An 18066-nucleotide genomic window follows, 5' to 3' on the forward strand; every position below is an offset into this window, starting at 1 on the left:
TGTCACTAATTGGACCATTGAATCAGTCAACCCGGGACCCAATCCCTTGACTAAGTCAAGGCCTAGGCTGGGTTTTAAAACCTTGGTTATTAATGCCACCGAATTGGAAGGAAAATTTTAGCTTTATGTCTCCTAGCATGTCAAAATTCTCAAGCTTATTTGGTGGCTTCACAATTTCACATGTCGAATTTTGCACCAAAAATATTGACAAGCTTTGGTCTTCCCTTTATTATAAATACAATAATACTACGGACACCGGGATTTTTACATCGAAATATTGTACCGACCTACGTATAACATACTTTTGATTTTTTTAACAATTTTTTTCGAGTGAACGGCCATCCATCAAATTTGGATGGCCGTTCACTCACATGGACGTCTGTCCATATTATATGGACGGAGGTCCATATACCAGGGACGGACCTCTCCATTTAATGGACGCCCGTCCATAAGTAAAATGAAATAATTTTTTTTTTATAAAAATTAGGGACGGCCGTTCATCCGTTATGGACGGCCGTCCCTTAATTTTTATTAAAAAAAATTATTTCATTTTACTTATGGACGGACGTCCATTAAATGGAGACGTCCATCCCTGGTATATGGACCCCCGTCCATATTGGACGAGCGTCCGCAAATAAGAGACGTCTGTCCTTAACCAAAATATGAAAATTAAAAAAAAAAAAAATTTGGGATGGCCGTCCCTTACGTTTAGACCGGCGTCCATTCCTAATGGACGCCCGTCCATACTTTTAAAAAAAAAAACACCTTCTTCTTCTTCTTCTTCTTCTTCGCTCCACTCCATCCCTGTAACACCTCAAATCCACTAAAGGTTATTTTTGTTTTGTTTATGCTGTAATTCAGTGGGAGGAACCCATAATTAGAATCAGAAAAACTTACCCCAATAGAAGAAAAACCCATAAGCGAAGAGCTCCAAATAGATCTGCAAATAAACACTTTTTCTCTGAAATGAAAGCTGAATAAGAATCAAATTCTACGAAATAAAGATCAGAAAGAACAGAATCTCATAAGAATAAACGTCATCAAAATAATAAAAAATATATAAATATAAAGTTCACAACTTTCTCTTAATCTCTCTGTATCTTTCTTCTTCTTGTCTTTTGGCAATTATGGGCAAATGGGAAGACAAAGACTTTAAAGTTGTTCTTCTTAGTTGAAATTGTTTTAAACTTACAGTGAACTTCAGTCTGTCTCTTGTAGTCTGTTTCATCTATATTTTTGTTTTGTTTATGCTGTAATTCAGTGGGAGGATTAGGATTGCTGCAAAATGGATTTGAGGTGTTACAGGGATGGAGTGGAGCGAAGAAGAAGAAGAAGAAGAAGAGCAAATAAAGTGTTTTTTTTTTTTTTTAAAAGTATGGACGGGCGTCCATTCCTAATGGACTAATGGACGCCCGTCCAAACGTAAGGGACAGCCGTCCAAAATTTATGGACGGCTGTCCCCAAATGTTTTTATTTTTATTTTCATATTTTGGTTAAGGACGCCCGTCCAAAATTAAGGGACGGCCGTCCCTATTTTTTATAAAAAAAATTATTTCATTTTACTTATGGACGGGCATCCATTAAATGGGGACGCCCGTCCCTGGTATATGGACCCTCGTCCATATAATATGGACGGGCGTCCATGTGAGTGAACGGTCGTCCAAATTTGATGGACGGCCATCCAAATTTGATGGACTGCCGTTCACTCAAAAAAAATTGTTAAAAAAATCAAAGGCGTGTTACATATAGATCGGTATAATATTTCGGTGTAAAAATCCCGGTGTCTGTAGCATTATTGTTATAAATATGGGTGCATTTTGATAGCAAATTCATCACACATGTTTTCAAACAATACAAACCAATGTTCTTAAACCCGGATCGGACCGGCCGATTGAACCGGTCCGATTGGGTTTCGGCCACGACTCTGGTCTAATAACGCAAGAAACCAGGTTTCACGCTTTGGCTCGCTTTAGACCTCTGTCGGACCGGCAAAACTAAAAACCCTAAACCATCCTAAATTTCTAATTCTACAACTTCATTCATCTTCATTCCTCTTCGTTCATCTTCAGTCTTCATTCTGCTCCCCGTCATGCCAGATTATCGATCGACTAGCTTAGGGTGCTACACGTCGTCTGCCGTCCGCCATCGGCCATATAAGAACAAATCGGCGAAGAAGTTAGACGACTTGGCTGCCAAGTGAAGGTATTGTGGTTTGTTCTCTTGCTTTTTTCTAATGTGCTTCAGTTTTAGTGTTTTAGATTGAATTTGTTTATGATGATCATTATCTGAATGGTGGTAAAAAGTTCGAATATTTAATGGGCTTTCTGTTTCATCTAATTTATCATTTTTGTAGAAGAAATGTTTAAATCTGTTGCTAGTTGAACACGATTTGTGTTTGTTGCTGCCTTTGTGATCTTTACTGTGATAGTTTAGAACAAAGTATGTGAATCTAAATGATGCCTTTTGGCTTTGCTTAGTAACACATAAATGGGATTTATCAAATAATAATATCTGAATGTGCTGTGCGAAAAATGTGGTGAGCTTATATGTAGTGGATTGGGTTTTATGTTTCAAACAACTGAGAGTGCTTGATCTGATTGAAACGGAGGTCACAAACGATGAAGTAGACTGGATATCTTGTTTTCCAGAGCGCGAAACAGAGGTCAGCATGATGATGTCACTAGTCCGACCAATTAGTCGGACCGGTTAAACTGCTCGACCAGGGACCCGGTAGCCTTACTGGGTCATTACCCAGGTCGAGTTTCAGAATATTGATACAAACACTAGAGACGCAAAGCTTGAGTTAGAGATAAAAATTAGAGTGAGAAGTGAAAGAGTCCTAGGATCAAATGAAAAGAGAAACTGGAAAAATTGTTATACTTTCCCAAGAAACAAACAGATGAGTTTGAGAGAAAACAGAAACGATTTCAGAACTGAACTTCTATTTATTTCATTTTTTCTAACTGACTTTACAAAGAATTATTGGACTGCTTTTATACCAAAGCTGAGTCCACGTTGGCAATTCGTGTAACTCCAGCAAAGAAACACCAATGATTTACAAAGAAACACAAAATTACAACATCTTAACTGTTGATTTGAAGATTACAAAATGATGAACTTCAGACGAAACCCAGCAGCTTTAATCTTAAAAACTGCATTTACGGAGGTGACAATCCATGTGACTTGCTTCAGTAAAAAAATCTCAGTTGTTCAACACTCACAAAACAAACACAAAATGGATATTTTTAGACCATAGGATCTGTGCTTTTTCTAATTAAGGACGGTAAGAAGAAGATGCAAAACCCTGTAGCTTGATCTGAATTTATTAAAACTTATTACTTTCATTGTGTAATGAAACGATGTCATTGGACTTAAGAGAACTAACGTCCATGTGACAGAATCCGTTTGTTCAGAACCGTTGCACAATGAAGAATTTGAATTTTGACCCTGCCGTTATCATAACCGTTGCACAGTAAAGTTTTTAAACAAAATTTGCAGACGTCATACCAGTGGCAACCGGATTCACTTATCCTGGGTTTAGCTTTCATCTTGGTAAATTGCAGCATAGGTGATGACACCTAAAAGGACAGAAATGTTAATAAAAAATTATATGACGATAGAGGAAATATTAAAGAATGCATTTGAGTAAGTTAGGTGTCCGAAAATCTATATATCTATATCATTTTGAAGCCCACCCTTGCTATTGATCGCCATTTGGATTCCACGTAGGATGTCACATAGGATCTTAGGAGTGCTATTTGATCACCACGTAGGATGTCACATAGGATCTTAGGAGTGCTATTTGATCACCACGTAGGATGTCACATAGGATCTTGGGAGCTCTATAATTATTGTAAGTGTCTATAATTAATGTGCCAAGATTTGATTGGTTGATGGATAATGGATGTAATTAAAAGTTAAATATGTTCATATTACAATAGTTCATCTTCAAATTAAAAGTTAAATCTTTTCACATTCTACGAATTGTTCACCATCAAATTAATATATATACGTTTCCTCTTCATCTTCTTCTCTCTTCATCTTATTCATTACACGACTCATCTCTCTAATTTCATTCAACATCACTCAGTACCACCACCACTCACCAAGGAACAGCCGCCTCTCCTCATTGTCTCTCCATTTCCAAATCCATAAAAAGATTCTCCAGCTGCATATAGACTTCCATTGTTAGAAGCATACCTCTGGATTTTGGGGCCTCAGATCTTGAATTTCTAGATCCAATCGGTAAGCAAACGTGGTTACTTGAATTTTTTTTTTCTTTTTTGATGAAGAATAGTTTGACGACTATGATTTGGTTGGGCATGGTGTAGTCGTGATGTTGGGGGTGGAGGAGAAATGGTGCTTGGTGACAGGCGGGAGCGGATTCCCCGTTCGCCATTTGGTGGAAATGTGTATCAAATATGTTATGCCTAAAAAATAAGGGCTGACGTAAGCCCACATCAGCAAGCACTAATCAGAGTTTAGGAAGGTTTGCGTTGTCCATGAGCTAACATGTCGCCCCAAGACAAAAAGAATACGGCTGTCACCAACCCAGCAGATTCAGGTTTTATCTATGAGTGAATGGGGACCGCAAACCTGTCTAAATCTCAGATAATTTGAGGATATCTCCTAAGTTATCAACCAATGGGATGCAAAGAATGACTTACACGACACATACCCACTTGCAGATTTGTAATCATCACCTTGAATTCAGCAGTTATAAATAGAGGATTCCCTCTCGCAAAATCGGGATCTCTGATTTTCATAATCTAAAATAGCAAAGACAATCCACAAGAAAGAGATTGACTTAATATTTTCTTTGAATACACAGTCCTTGTACCCCAATTCGCTGTTCGCTGTATGTGACTTCTTGTAACACATTTATATAAAAGAAATAGTGGACGTAGGAATCGTTTCAAGCATCTGAACCACTATAAAACTCTCACTGTCTCATTTATTATTAAGTCTTTGCATGCTATTGTGACCTAACTCCAAATTTCATATTAATCACGTGTAATTTCTAAGACTTGCTTAACACTTTACACATGCAAGGTCGTTAGTGTTAAAATCAAGCATCAACAAAATACGATATATTTTCAATGAGAATTGCTGGTTTGGTCGCCACCAATCTGCAAATCAGTGGTGTGCCTTCCAAGCTGATTGGTATACTAATCATCTTATCTTATTACAGTCTACCTTATCTCCCTGTTTTTCCTCGAGACATCAAATACCATGATGTAATAAATATATTTTTTAGTTTAAATTTATGATGGATGTTATGACATTCTGTACTGGAAGTATCTGGAGTTCCGTAAATACTTGTATACTACTGTTATTTTTTGAATGCCCCTTATTTGATTTTGCACCCTTTTAAATTGCAGATATTCAATATAGAACCTTCAAATGGTCTTTTGGTATTCTTTTCTCACGCTTGGTTAGCAAAATTATGTATGCTGTCACGGTTACTTTGTTGCCTGGTTCACTTTATATATCATGCTTCATGGAAAAGATGTTGATTCTTTTAGCCATGAATATGCAGAATTGTCATCTAACCTGTGGAATTGTGAATAATAACTTTTCAGGAAATGAACCGTCAAGATTTGGTAATTGTGGGTCTAAATTCTTAATATGGATACAAATAGGTGTACCTTAAATGTAACAGGAAAATGATATAAACAGTGGTAATTGCAAGGTGTTTTAGGTGTACTCTGTATTGTTCATATTTTTAACTTTTTGGGTCTTTTGACTCACATCTTTCCTACATCTTTTGTTTATTAAATTTCATTTTTTTGAACTAAACTAAGAGGTTTCATATGAGTACAGAAATCAAAAGTTATTACAGAAAGTGGATGATTTTGACTTCTTATTTCTTTTATATACAGGTTCGATTTCCCTCAATGGATGGAAGGTTTGCCTTGGTTCCCTGGGCAAATATGCTCAATCATAGTTGTGAGGTTCATAGATTATTTTAAAATAGCTTCTGTAAGGAATGTGCTTAGTTTTCTAACTGAGTTACATTTGCATTTTGCTGGTCTAGGTGGAGACATTTTTGGATTATGATAATTCATCTCAAGGAGTTGTGCTTACTACTGATCGGCCCTATCAGCCAGGTGAGCAGGTAAACAGATTTAGTAATTTTTTTTAACAATTCTATTGCAGATCAATAGGAAAAATTCTAGATAAACCAATTACTACAATGCACTGACCATTAAATAATGTAAGAGGAGAAAAATTATGAACTGATTATCTTTTGGTATATGTCTTCAATCAATTCCAAAATTTTAGAAAAACTTATTTAAAAAAATGTTGGCTTCTAATAGATTTATATATGTTTATGTCCTTCATGTATATTGCAAATCAGGAGGCAGTATGTTGCGTTATCTCTCTATTCCCATCTCCCTTCCCACAGTCCAAAGTTTCACTGAAATTGCCTAGGCACAATTACTGTTACCGGACCGCTGGGCTCTGTTCGCTTTGCAGCTTCATATAGTAACAAATGTGAATTAATGATTCATGGAATTGATTGAGTATGCATGAAAATGTGTTAGATATGATGATTTGTTTATGGGAGCGCGGAAGGACTTAGAAAGAATCAAGGAGGAAACTATGCATGATCTTGAAGCATTTGATGACGGGGAAATCGACTGATTAAATATCTTAGCATCAGTTCAGCTCACTATTAATTGATCACACCACTTATGTGGAGGAGGTGATTTTCTTTAACTGAGACTAATAGTTTGTAAATTGTTCTCTGTTTTTGATAATTTGCTTTGATTTTTAGAAGAAAGAGAGATTCATTTATTTAGTTTCACGTGACCTAAAATGGCTAAATGTTAAAGCAATATTTAATTTTGCTTTAAAATCTCCTTTGTTTATGACTCTGTAATTTATGTCATAAATTTAAGCAAGGTGTACAATGTGGTTTTGTTATAATTGAATTTTCAAATATTCACTAATTTTTTTATTTATTTTTTTTTTGTTTAATGTGATTTTGGGTTTTATTGGTAGGTATGTATTGGCAAGGCCAGCTGGAAAAAGATGCATGGAACAACAGTTAGTAGGCTGCGGAATGGCTCTTTTCTGCATCATTTCCCATCTGCTTTGCCTTGTGGGGCGAGAACTCGAGACCAGTCGGGCTCTTCTCAATCCTATTGTATACTTGACTGCATATTTCAGGAGGTTTACTTTATTTTTGTTATTTGCTGCAATTTGTTTGTTTCTTAGTTTTGCCTCAATGTTGTTGAAGACCTCATATTGGTTGTGGTTGTGGTTGTTGGGTGCAGTCCGACTAAACTTATTACGTCATTGACGTGGTTTGCACTGCTGAGTTGCTTGCAACTCTTGAAATCCTTCATCCAGACGAGGAATTTATGATTGCATTTTCAAATACCTCAATGTAATTCTAACTTCATTTAGGTTTCAAAAACTTGCAGATGGGATTTTGTGCTGCTCATGAGTGGAAGGCAAGGAAACCTCATATTTGACTCTGTAGAAGAAGAAGGTCAAGCCAAGATTTTCACCTACTGTTTATAGCTTAAAGCGTTTAAATAACAAAGTTATTTGTATAGCATAAGCCTTGTGTATATGTATAATATTTTTAATATTTATTTCTTTAATTATTACTTAAAATTTGTATAAATTTAATATTAATTATTTTGTATATAATATTTCTATTATTTATTGCTTTTAAAACAACAATACTTAAAATAACTCTTTACACACACATTAAATATATATATTTAAAATTTGTACAAATTTATTACTATTAATTTAGTATATAATTTTTTTTTATTTCTTTAATTATGAATTCAATAAAAAATAAACTTTAATACAGAAAATATATATTTAAAACACAAAAAACAATAATATAAAAAAAAAAAAGAAAAATCTATAAACATACCGGCTTTCCATCTAATTAAATTATAAACGTTGTGATAGTTGAAAGAAAGATTGACAGGTTTTGCCAGTCAAGTCAAGATGAGGGCCCTTTATGTCTGCTTCTGAACTGAAAAAACGTGTAAAACGAATAATAATAATTTACCATGGATAATAATAATAATAATAATAATAATAATTTACCCAAAGCATATAATAATTTACCATGGATAAAAATTAACGGCAAGACAAATAGAATTCAATTGAAAAATCATACCATCTTTCCCAGCTGTCACTACCCCTAATCTGTGCATATTAACAGCACCTTCTTCGATTTTCATCTTTGACTTTCAGTTTTCCAACTTCTTGACTAATTACATAATTTTAAGCTATGAATTAATGAAATAAAACTATGCTAATAACGATTCACATAACTCACCTGTAAAGCCTTTAGGTGGATTTCTGTCATATGTACGGTTTTTTCTATCAATTCATTCACCAATATAGTAATATTACATTTACAATCCAATCTCACCGAAAAATCAATTCTTTAGTAATAAATTCTGATTTTTATTCTTCGCTAACAGTAAGAGTATGAAAAATATCGATGTATTTAGGATTTGGGTTTGAGAGTTTTCACCAAATTTATATATTCCATTTTGTTATTAAAATTCTTCATTTATTTTCACTCTTAGACTAAAGTTAAAAAGTCAAACTACGTAAACTATTATATGCTTTGTATGTATTATTATTATTATTTTTTTTCTATTTGTCTTGCCGTTAATTTTTTATCCATGGTGTTGGGCATATCACAACAATAATTAAACAATTTTGAATCTGCATGTTTGGAGCTCGAAGGGATATGCATTTCAATTTTAATTATAATAAGTAGATCAAACAATACATATATTTGCATTTTGTCTAATAAAAATTGAAGAAATTATACTTGTCGCATATCTCTTCAATAATTACATAAATTCCCTTGTAACCAATATTGACCTACCAAAAGTTACTATGTAAAGATGAAAATTTTAAGGTGCATAGTAAGGATGAACGTCAAGTCGCTAGTTTTGGTTTCTAGGGTTTGTGAAGTTAGTGACTATTACGCAACTAAGCACAAACAGAGATTCTAAATCACACATTCAACCAAACAAGAACACAGAGATTACCGTGGTTCACTTATCCTTTTATGGATAAGCTACATCCACGTTGAGCTCAAGAAAGGTATGAGCTCATTGCACTTACTATTATCACAAGAATCACGATTACAACACCTCAAACCAATTAACACAGAATCCTTACAATATATCCTGTAACCAGCCCAAAGAGAAACTCATTGAGAATCCCTAACCCGAAAGAACAACACTCTCACCAGAATGATTAAGACCCCTAACCACTCTAATCTGATTACAAACAACAATAAGAAAACTTCCCAAACCCTAATTCCTCAATCGCACAAAGAAACCCCAACAGTGATCGATCCTTTGTTACTGCGAAAATTGAGTTTATATATGGTTGACTTAGTGACTGGATTTTGGCCATTGGATCTGAAGTGTATCCTGCTGTCAGGATTCATCTGGTAGTTTGTCTAAAACGACGTCGTCTTTCTTTACTCAAAACGGCACTGTTCCAGGCTTCCACTTTAACAATCTCCACCTTGGAAGCACTGGAAATAGTTTCTTTGTGCAGCTTGCTCAGTTCCATTCCGTCATGGCTCTTTGTCACTCCAGACTATTTGACATACAACAGGTTCAGGCAGTGCTTGAACTTGGCTAGAGTGATTATCTTGGTGCCCATGTCTGTTGGATTTTCTTCTGTGGGTACCTTCTTAAGTTCAATGATTCCATTTGTAACTTGATCTAGCGGACATCCACGTATTTAGTTCTTTTGTGATACATTGGATTTCTGCTTAGATGGATCGCACTCTGACTATCGGAGTACATTGTCACCTTTCCACTAATTAAATTTGCCTCTGTCAGGATTCCTTTTAGCCATAAAGCTTCTTTAACTGCATCAGTTACTGCAATATACTCTGATTCTATTGAGGACAAGGCTACTATAGGTTGTAGTTGCGACTTCCAGCTTATACAATTTCCACCTAGTGTAAAGAAATATGCTATAGTTGATTTCTTGGTATCCTTCTCTCTTGCAAAATCAGCATCTACAAATCCAACCAGATCAAATGCAGCATTTCTTTTACAATATTCAAGGCCAACACATACAGTACTGTTTATATATTTCAGCATCCATTTCAAGGTAGTCCAATTCTCCATACCAGGGTTAGACATATCTCTGCTCAACATGGAAATGGCAAAGGCTAAGTCTGGCCTAGTACTAATCATGACATACATCAGTGACCCCACAACATTAGCATATAGGACAGACTCCATTCTCAACAATTTTGACTCAGTTTTGGGGCATTGGGACTTACTGAGTATAAATTGATTGGTTAGGGGCATTGAGACTAGTTTGGCACCAGCCATGCCAAACTTTGTGACTAATTTTAGTAAATAGGATTGTTGCTGCAGCCTAAGTTCACACCTTCTCCTATCCCTATTTATCTCCATGCCTAGAATTTTCTTGGCATTCCCTAGGTTTTTCATACTGAATTTAGAGTTCAACTTCTTCTTTAAGTCACTAATCAGGGATTTTGACTTGCTAATTCAACATCATAACATCAACGTATAGAAGTAAGTAAATAGGCATATCATTATCCATTTTAAAATAGAAGCAACAGTCATATTGACTTCTAGTGAATCCTATACCTATTGTAAATGTGTCAAACCTTTTGTACCACTGCCTAGGGGACTGTTTTAACCCATATAAAGACTTTTTAAGGAGGCATGCATGGTCTGGAACCTCAAGGTCAATAAACCCCATAGGCTAGCTCATATAGATTTTCTCCTCAAGGTTTCCATGAAGGAAAGCAGTGGTGACATCCAACTGCTCAAGTTCTAGATCTTGATATGCAACTACTGACAACATCATCCTAATTGTTTTGTATTTGACCATAGGGGAGAAGACTTCATTGAAGTCTATCCCCTCCCTTTGGGTATACCCCTTTGCCATAAGTCTGGCTTTATACCTAGGTAGTTCAGCTATGGAAATGTCATCTTTAAGTTTGAAAAGCCACTTACATTGGGTTAGCTTCTAGTTTCTTGGTTTTGGAACCAGTAACAATGTTTCATTTACGTTTAAAGACTACATTTCCTCCTCCATAACTGTTCTCCATTTGTCTTTATCTCTGGATTCCATGGCCTCTTGATATGTCTCAGGTTCAGACCTTAGCACCTCAGTACCTGCAAGAAAAGCAGTGTAAATTAGTTCTGCATATGAGTATCTTGAGGGTGGTCTTACCTTTCTCCTTATTCTGTCTCTGGCCAACTGTTAATCTGTCAATTCATTTTGTTGTGGTTCCAAGAACTCTTTAGTTTCTTCATATGTACCTTGATCAGGTTCCTCAGGTGTTATGTCAATTTCAGGTTGCTGTGGTGCTTGTGCTTGACCTTGAGGTGGATTTAGTTGTTGGGTTATGGGCTCCACCTTAATCTGAGTAGTACTGGTCTGAATGGTGGCTGTTTCTGTGCTTTTGGTGGTGCCTGCATTAGGGTTAGTTCCTTTGCATGGGAAAACTCCCTCATTAAACACAACATCCCTGTTTACTATGATCCTGACCTCTGGTGACTCTCTATCCCACAATCTGTACCCTTTTGTGCCCTTTGAGTATCCAAGGAACACACACCTAGTGGATCTAGGTTCCACTTTGCCCCCCACTGTGTGCGCATAAGCTGCACAGCCAAACACTTTTAGGGGACCAAGTTCTAGCCTTCTTCCAGACCATCTCTCTTCTGGACAGGTTAGACCTATGGCTGTAGAGGGGCTCCTATTCACTAAATAGGCAGCTGTGGAGAGGGCCTCTCCCTAGAATGTTTTTGGGAGGTTTGATGTGATTAGTAAACACCTGACTTTGTCTAAGAGTGTCTTATTCATTCTCTCAGCAACCCCATTTTGCTGAGGGGTATTTCTGACAGTCCTATGCCTCAAGATCCTCTGTTCACTACAAAACTTATCAAACTCCAAGTTACAGAACTCAAGCCCATTGTTAGTCCTAAGGGCTTTGACCTTTCTACTAGTCTGGTTTTCAACTAAAGTCTTCCAGTCTCTAAACTTAGCTAGGGCTTGATCTTTAGACTTAAGTAGGAAGACCCAGACTTTCCTACTATAATCATCTACGATTGAGAGAAAGTAACTGTTTCCACCATGAGATTTCACATTTTCTGGCCCCCATCAATCATGTAAGTAATCCAGATAGTTATTTGCTAGATGAACTCCCTTAGAGAAGTTGTTCTTATGCTGTTTACCAAGGACACAATTCTCACAGAACTCTAAACTAGTGACAGTATCTTTCCCAAACTACCCTTGCTTATTTAGGACATCTATTCCCTTCTGACTCATATGACCTAACCTCAAATGCCACTTTTCAATTACAGTTAAATTTGGAGAAACAGGTGTTGTGATGTTACAATCAGAATAGAAACTCCCCCAGAGTATATAGAGGCCATTCTTCTTTTCTTCTGTTAAGACAAGTTTTTCATTCTTATAGACATTTAATCACACACTATTAGCCTCATAGCAGTAACCTGCTTCATCTAGGGTACCTAGAGAGATGAGATTTCTTTTTAGGTCAGGGATATACCTCACTTTGGTTGGCCTGATCAGTTTTCCCCTACTTAACCTAAGGGTTATGCAACCTATTCCTTTAACCCTACGTGCTTAGTTATTCCCCATGTAAACAGTCTCATGTTCAAAATTTTCAAAGTCTTGGAACCAACTCCTATTAGGGCTCATATGGAAATTACAACCTAAATCTAATACCCATTCATTTGTAGTGTCAAATATTGACACTGTTAGGACTTCTAGTTCATCTGTTTGGTTACTGGTGCTGGCCAGGTTGATCTCTATATTTCCTAATTTCTATTTCTTCTTCCAGTCAAAACAGTTTTCTTTAGATGGTCTTTCTTGTTACAGTAGTAACACTTCCTAGTTTCAGTCTTGGCTTTACTGTTCTTTTTCCATTTCTTCTTATTCTTACCCCCCTGACTAGACTGATATCCTGTACTAGGTTGACTAGTTTCTAATCTACCCTTCACAAACAGAGTATTGTTGTTCCTCTTAAGGGTTTTAAGCTCTAACTCCCTAGCCTTAAGTCCGACAACAATCAAGTCTACACTGGGTACAATACCAGAGTATTGTAGGGCATTCTTGACTACTTGGTAGTCATCCATTAAGGAGTTTAGCAGTATCATGGCACGACTTGTCTTTCCTAGTTCTTGGTCTGTGCCTTTCAATATTAAATTCATCTTAAGGAATTCCTCTAAATTCTTCTCAATAGACTTTGAATTACCCATTTTATATGAGAATAAGGCTCCCTTTAAGAAAGCCAGATTCGGTGCAAACTGTAAGGCATATAAAGATTCTAACTTACCCCATAAACTAAGTGGAGTTTCGAATCCATCTACCTTTCGAAGTACACTGTCCGAGAGATTCATCACAATCAAGTTGTATGCTTCTTCGTTAATCTCTTCCTTCTTCTTTAGTCTTTCCTCTGACCATTTCTTGGGATCCTTTTCCAGTGCGATTGCAACCTTATTATGTGAAAGGAAGGCTTTCATCTTCTTCTTCCAGCTTTCGAAATCGATTTTCCCATCGTATTGGTTTATTTCTAATCGTGTGGTGGTGTTTGTGGTCATTTTGGGTTGGTTTTATAAAAGCACCAAATTGTAAACCCTAGATCCTCTTGCCCTGATCTTTGTGCGATTTCTGGAATCCTAGTCTTTACCCAAGATTTGACTCCTTAGATCTATTTGAAGACTCAAAAAAATCAATAATTAGAAAAGCCCCAAATTTCCCGAAACCCTAATCTCACGAAACCCTAATTTCGCAAAACCCTAATTTCGCAAAATCTCTTTTATCGGGACTCCGATTCGTTAACCACTAGATCTAGACTCCAAGAAATGGCTCTGATACCACTGTTACGCAACTAAGCACAAACACATATTCTAAATCACACATTCAATCAAATAAGAATACATAGATTATCGTGGTTCACTTATCCTTTTATGGATAAGCTAAATCCACATTGAGCTTAGGAAATGTATAAGCTCACTGCACTTACTATTACCACAAGAATCACGATTACAACACCTCAAACCAATTAACACAGAACCCTTACAATATATCCCGTAACCAGCCCAAAGAGAAACCCACTGAGAATCCCTAACCCGAGAGAACAACACTCTCACCAGAATGATTAAGACCCCTAACCACTCTAATCTGATTACACAAACAACGGCAAGAAAAGTTCTCAAACCCTAATTCCTCAATCGCACAAAGAAACCCCAACAGTGATCGACCCTTTGTTACTGCAAAAATTGAGTTTATATATGGTTGACTTAGTGACTGGATTCTGGCCGTTGGATCTGAAGTGTATCCTGCGGTCAGGATTCATCTGGTAGTTTGTCTAAAACGACGTCGTCCTTCTTTACTCAAAACGGCACTGTTTCAGGCTTCCACTTTAACAGTGACGAAACATTCATATTCTTGATTTGCAGGTTAAAAAATTTCATAATATTCGCATTGAAGATTAACTAAAAAAAATCAGAAAGTGTGTGTAATATTAATCCAAGTAGACATGGGGGAATTAAATCCTACAGATACTCTACAGTATCTTCCATAAAGAAATTAGGCCAGACCTCTTGAATCTGTTTTCTTCAAAAATAAAGAAACAGTATAAAATGAGATTAAGACGAAATTAACTTCATTAATTATATAAGAAATTCATTCAAAGTACATAACTGGAGGAGACAAAAACAATAAGTAGTGACACCTATAAATCATCGCCCACCCCAAACAAAAGAAAAAGAAAGAAATAACAAAGTTGGCAATTGCCTAGCTCCTTTGACAACAAAGCCAGTACAAATTTATTCCAGACAAAGCAAATACTTTTAAAACTCTTTAATAATTATGTTTAAATGGTCTTGATTGAAACTGGAAGACCTTCCATTGGAATGGGTGATGGAATGTATGAAATCTTTTCATCTGGACTCATTTTCTCCCACTCAAATTTTGTCACCAAATTATGCATGAAAACAAGTATTTCTAGTCGAGCATACTCTTTTCCAGGGCACATTCGAGGTCCTCCCCCAAATGGTACAAAAGTGTAAGGTGCAGGACCACTCCCTTCAAATCTTGAAGGATCAAACTTCTCTGGATCCGGGAAATAATTCGGGTTCTTATGTGTAGTATGAACAGTCCAAAATGTCTGCAAAATAGTTATTTAAGGGGTGAGTCTTAATTTCATGCATGCACTCTATATATGATATAGCAAGAATTATCAGGTATTAAGGTCCGAATTTTCTTAAACTGCAATAAATTGATAATCATCACTAGTAAATGAGGTTTGCATTTTTTTTTAAAAAAAAAATACGAACACTGCCACCTGAGGATGATTAATGTATCGTATAGAATATAAAGTAGAAACAATTCACCAATTACCTTCCATCCTTTTGGGATTGTATAACCAGCATAATTGAAGTCAATTATGGACTCTCTAAAAGATCCATTAGCAGGTGGTGCTAGCCTCATTACTTCGGATGCCACACACCAAGAGTATTTCATCTTCTTCACATCATCCCAATTCAACAATTCTCCTTGTTCTTTTGACTTGAAAATCTCCATTTGTTCTATTCTCCAATATATGAATAAACAACAAAAAATAAACAAACACAGTCATATGCATATATAGGTATAGTTTATCAAAATCAATGAATTTTAAAAGATAAAATTTCAGTTTTTGATAACAGACTAGAGAGAGAGATTCAGAGCGTTACCTTCGAAAACTCTTTGGTAGATATCTGGGTAGTCTGCGAGATAGCTAACGATGAAAGTGATGGCAGTACTTGTAGTATCATGGCTTGCAATGAAGAAACCAATGATTTTATCAGAAATCTCAATCTCAGTCATTCCATCAATCAGCATGCTACTCAACAAATCAGTAGCCACTGTAATTTTCTTCTCATCAATCTCAACTTTCCTCTTCAGAATAATGGACGTAAGCTCCTCCCGAATAGTTTTCCCTGCTTTCACTGCACTATTGAAAGTTGTCCCCGGAAGATCAATTGGCACCGACATGAGTCCCGCAGTGGCAAGGGCAAAGGGCTCGGCGAACTTCGCTATATGATCAGGATCCGTAACACTAATGAACAACCGACAAGCCAGCGCGAAAGTGTATTTTTTCGACAATGGAAAAACCTTCACATCGTTGTAGGGAAACCATTCTTTCTCTAAGTGTTCCCTCGCCATGGAATCCATTACAGGAATGTAATGTTGAAGGGATTCAGGTTTGAGAAAAGGCGGCAAAAAGCTACGCAATTTAGTGGCCTCTTCCAGGGAAGAATTGTTGATATTGTCAGGATGCATCAGAGCCTTTTTAATGGAATGTGGCCACCAGGAAGTTACGTATTTGTTTTGGCCTGAGAATAAGAATTTATTGCCTGAAGGTCCACAAAACACAGCCATGTCTTCGCCGAGCAAGGAAGTGCGAAAGACATCAGGGGAGAATTTGGTGGTTCGGTCAGTGACGAATTTCTCCGGAGTTCCTCTTCGAGCGGCCAAGACATAGGACAGAGTTTCACCGATGAAGGGCAATCCTTTTTTGCCTGGTGGGAGATTTGTGGCGGAAGATTTTTTGTAGAAGAAAAGATAGGTGACGCCAACGGAAATGTATAAGATTATGAAGTGAATCAAGTATTGAGAGAAGAAATCAATAATATTCTCCATCGCTGAAATTTGTTGTTGATTCTTGATTAATATGGAGAAGATGAGAGTACTGAGAAGGGTTAGAAAAAGAAGTCTGGGGTTCGGATTTTTATAGGGAAATAGAAACTGTCTTTGAGAATATAATATGAATTGTTTTTTTTTAATTTAGAGTTGGGAACAATATATGTATACATATGGACAAATGAAGAATAATTTGAGGTAAAATCAAACTTTGGTATCTAAAACAACCAGCAGACCAATATTCTTATATCCTTTTTATTATTGTTTTATAAAATTTTGTACTTAAATTGATACTATCCTTTTAGAAAATAAAATCCGCATCTAAAGAGAATATAATCGTCAATAAAATCTTTCTAAAATAACCCTTTTATTTATATTTTGACTTTCCAAATATTATACATTTACGTTGGCGTCACCTATCTTTCTAAAATAATCCATGATTTGTACATCTTACTTATCCATGAATTTTAGCCAATATCTTCAAATGTATTTTTTAAACTATTTTTACAGCTAATGGGAAATATTTTTGTATGAATTTATATTGTTTTTGATTTGATTTTACAATACAAAAGGTTGCTATGCTATTCATGATGTAATTAAAAAATAATAATAATCACTAAGTTCTTTGGGTACCCTTGGAAACATTTATAAATAATTATCACTATGATATAATTCTAAACATGAGCTTATATGAGAAATATAACATGAACTGTGAAAATTAAAAACAAAAATGATACACTAAAATATTAACAAGAGGAACATAACAAAATAAAATAACAACTAAATATCTTTTATGTGTTATTTAGTCATTTTTGAAAAGGATAAAATTGTAATTAATATATAGTTATTAAGATCTAATAAGATAATAAGTGAAGACCAATAACATCATTCTTAAAATTGTATCCACCTTTTAGTAGTTCAAGTGATAGGACAATCGTTGAGATGTGTGGTTAAGGAGCATGAAAAAATAAAAAAATAAAAAATTCTTAAAATTGCAGCTTGAATGTCATGTTCTTAGGTTCCATGGTTAGAGTGGAACCCATGGACTTACTCAACTAGAGGCTAATAGGACTAGTGACCTCGTTCAAAATTTTCTATGTTAATTTCCCTCTATACTTTATACTTTTTTCTGATTTAGTATAATTTATGCTCCAAAATATTAAACCCATCATTAAAAAAAAAAAAAAAGTAGAACCAATTTTTTCCTATTGTTTAAGATTTTAAGAAGATAAGTTTTTTATTAATTAGATATATTTTATAGGGTAACTACACTGACAAATACTTCTCACTAATTTTCTCTCACAAATACGACATGTCAGTTAATAATGGGTCCTCCCTGTCCAACAATAGATC

At 35.7% G+C, this 18066-nt stretch overlaps 2 protein-coding genes across 10 annotated transcripts; one reads left to right on the top strand and one right to left on the bottom strand.

Moving 5' to 3' along the window:
- Window positions 1–1980: 1980 nt before the first annotated feature.
- LOC116107911 lies at window positions 1981–7570 on the top strand. Of its 8 annotated transcripts, none has more exons than XR_004124556.1 (7): window positions 1981–2202; window positions 5382–5434; window positions 5883–5954; window positions 6038–6118; window positions 6549–6709; window positions 7009–7179; window positions 7434–7570. XR_004124556.1 is itself a non-coding variant. In XM_031394182.1 (6 exons), exons 3-6 carry the CDS (start codon window positions 5902–5904, stop codon window positions 7531–7533), a joined length of 414 nt encoding a protein of 137 aa, XP_031250042.1. In that variant the 5' UTR covers window positions 1981–2202; window positions 5382–5434; window positions 5883–5901; the 3' UTR covers window positions 7534–7570. The 8 variants fall into 8 exon arrangements, 5 of the variants coding, with proteins under 5 accessions (XP_031250042.1, XP_031250046.1, XP_031250045.1 ...); XR_004124558.1 differs by having other exon boundaries at window positions 6038–6110; XR_004124557.1 differs by lacking the exon at window positions 5382–5434 and having other exon boundaries at window positions 5883–5949.
- Window positions 7571–14735: 7165 nt separating this feature from the next.
- Window positions 14736–16754, bottom strand: LOC116107899 (beta-amyrin 28-monooxygenase-like). 2 transcript variants are annotated; one of them, XM_031394171.1, is made up of 3 exons: window positions 15765–16754; window positions 15430–15617; window positions 14736–15196 (listed from the first exon to the last, which is right to left on the bottom strand). In XM_031394171.1, the coding sequence occupies exons 1-3, from the start codon at window positions 16711–16713 to the stop codon at window positions 14903–14905; spliced, it is 1431 nt and encodes a 476-aa protein (XP_031250031.1). In that variant the 5' UTR covers window positions 16714–16754; the 3' UTR covers window positions 14736–14902. The 2 variants fall into 2 exon arrangements, with proteins under 2 accessions (XP_031250031.1, XP_031250032.1); XM_031394172.1 differs by having other exon boundaries at window positions 15430–15622; window positions 15765–15840.
- Window positions 16755–18066: the final 1312 nt, after the last annotated feature.

This window comes from Pistacia vera, unplaced genomic scaffold (genome assembly GCF_008641045.1).
Source record: "Pistacia vera cultivar Batoury unplaced genomic scaffold, PisVer_v2 Contig549, whole genome shotgun sequence".
Taxonomy (NCBI): domain Eukaryota; kingdom Viridiplantae; phylum Streptophyta; class Magnoliopsida; order Sapindales; family Anacardiaceae; genus Pistacia; species Pistacia vera.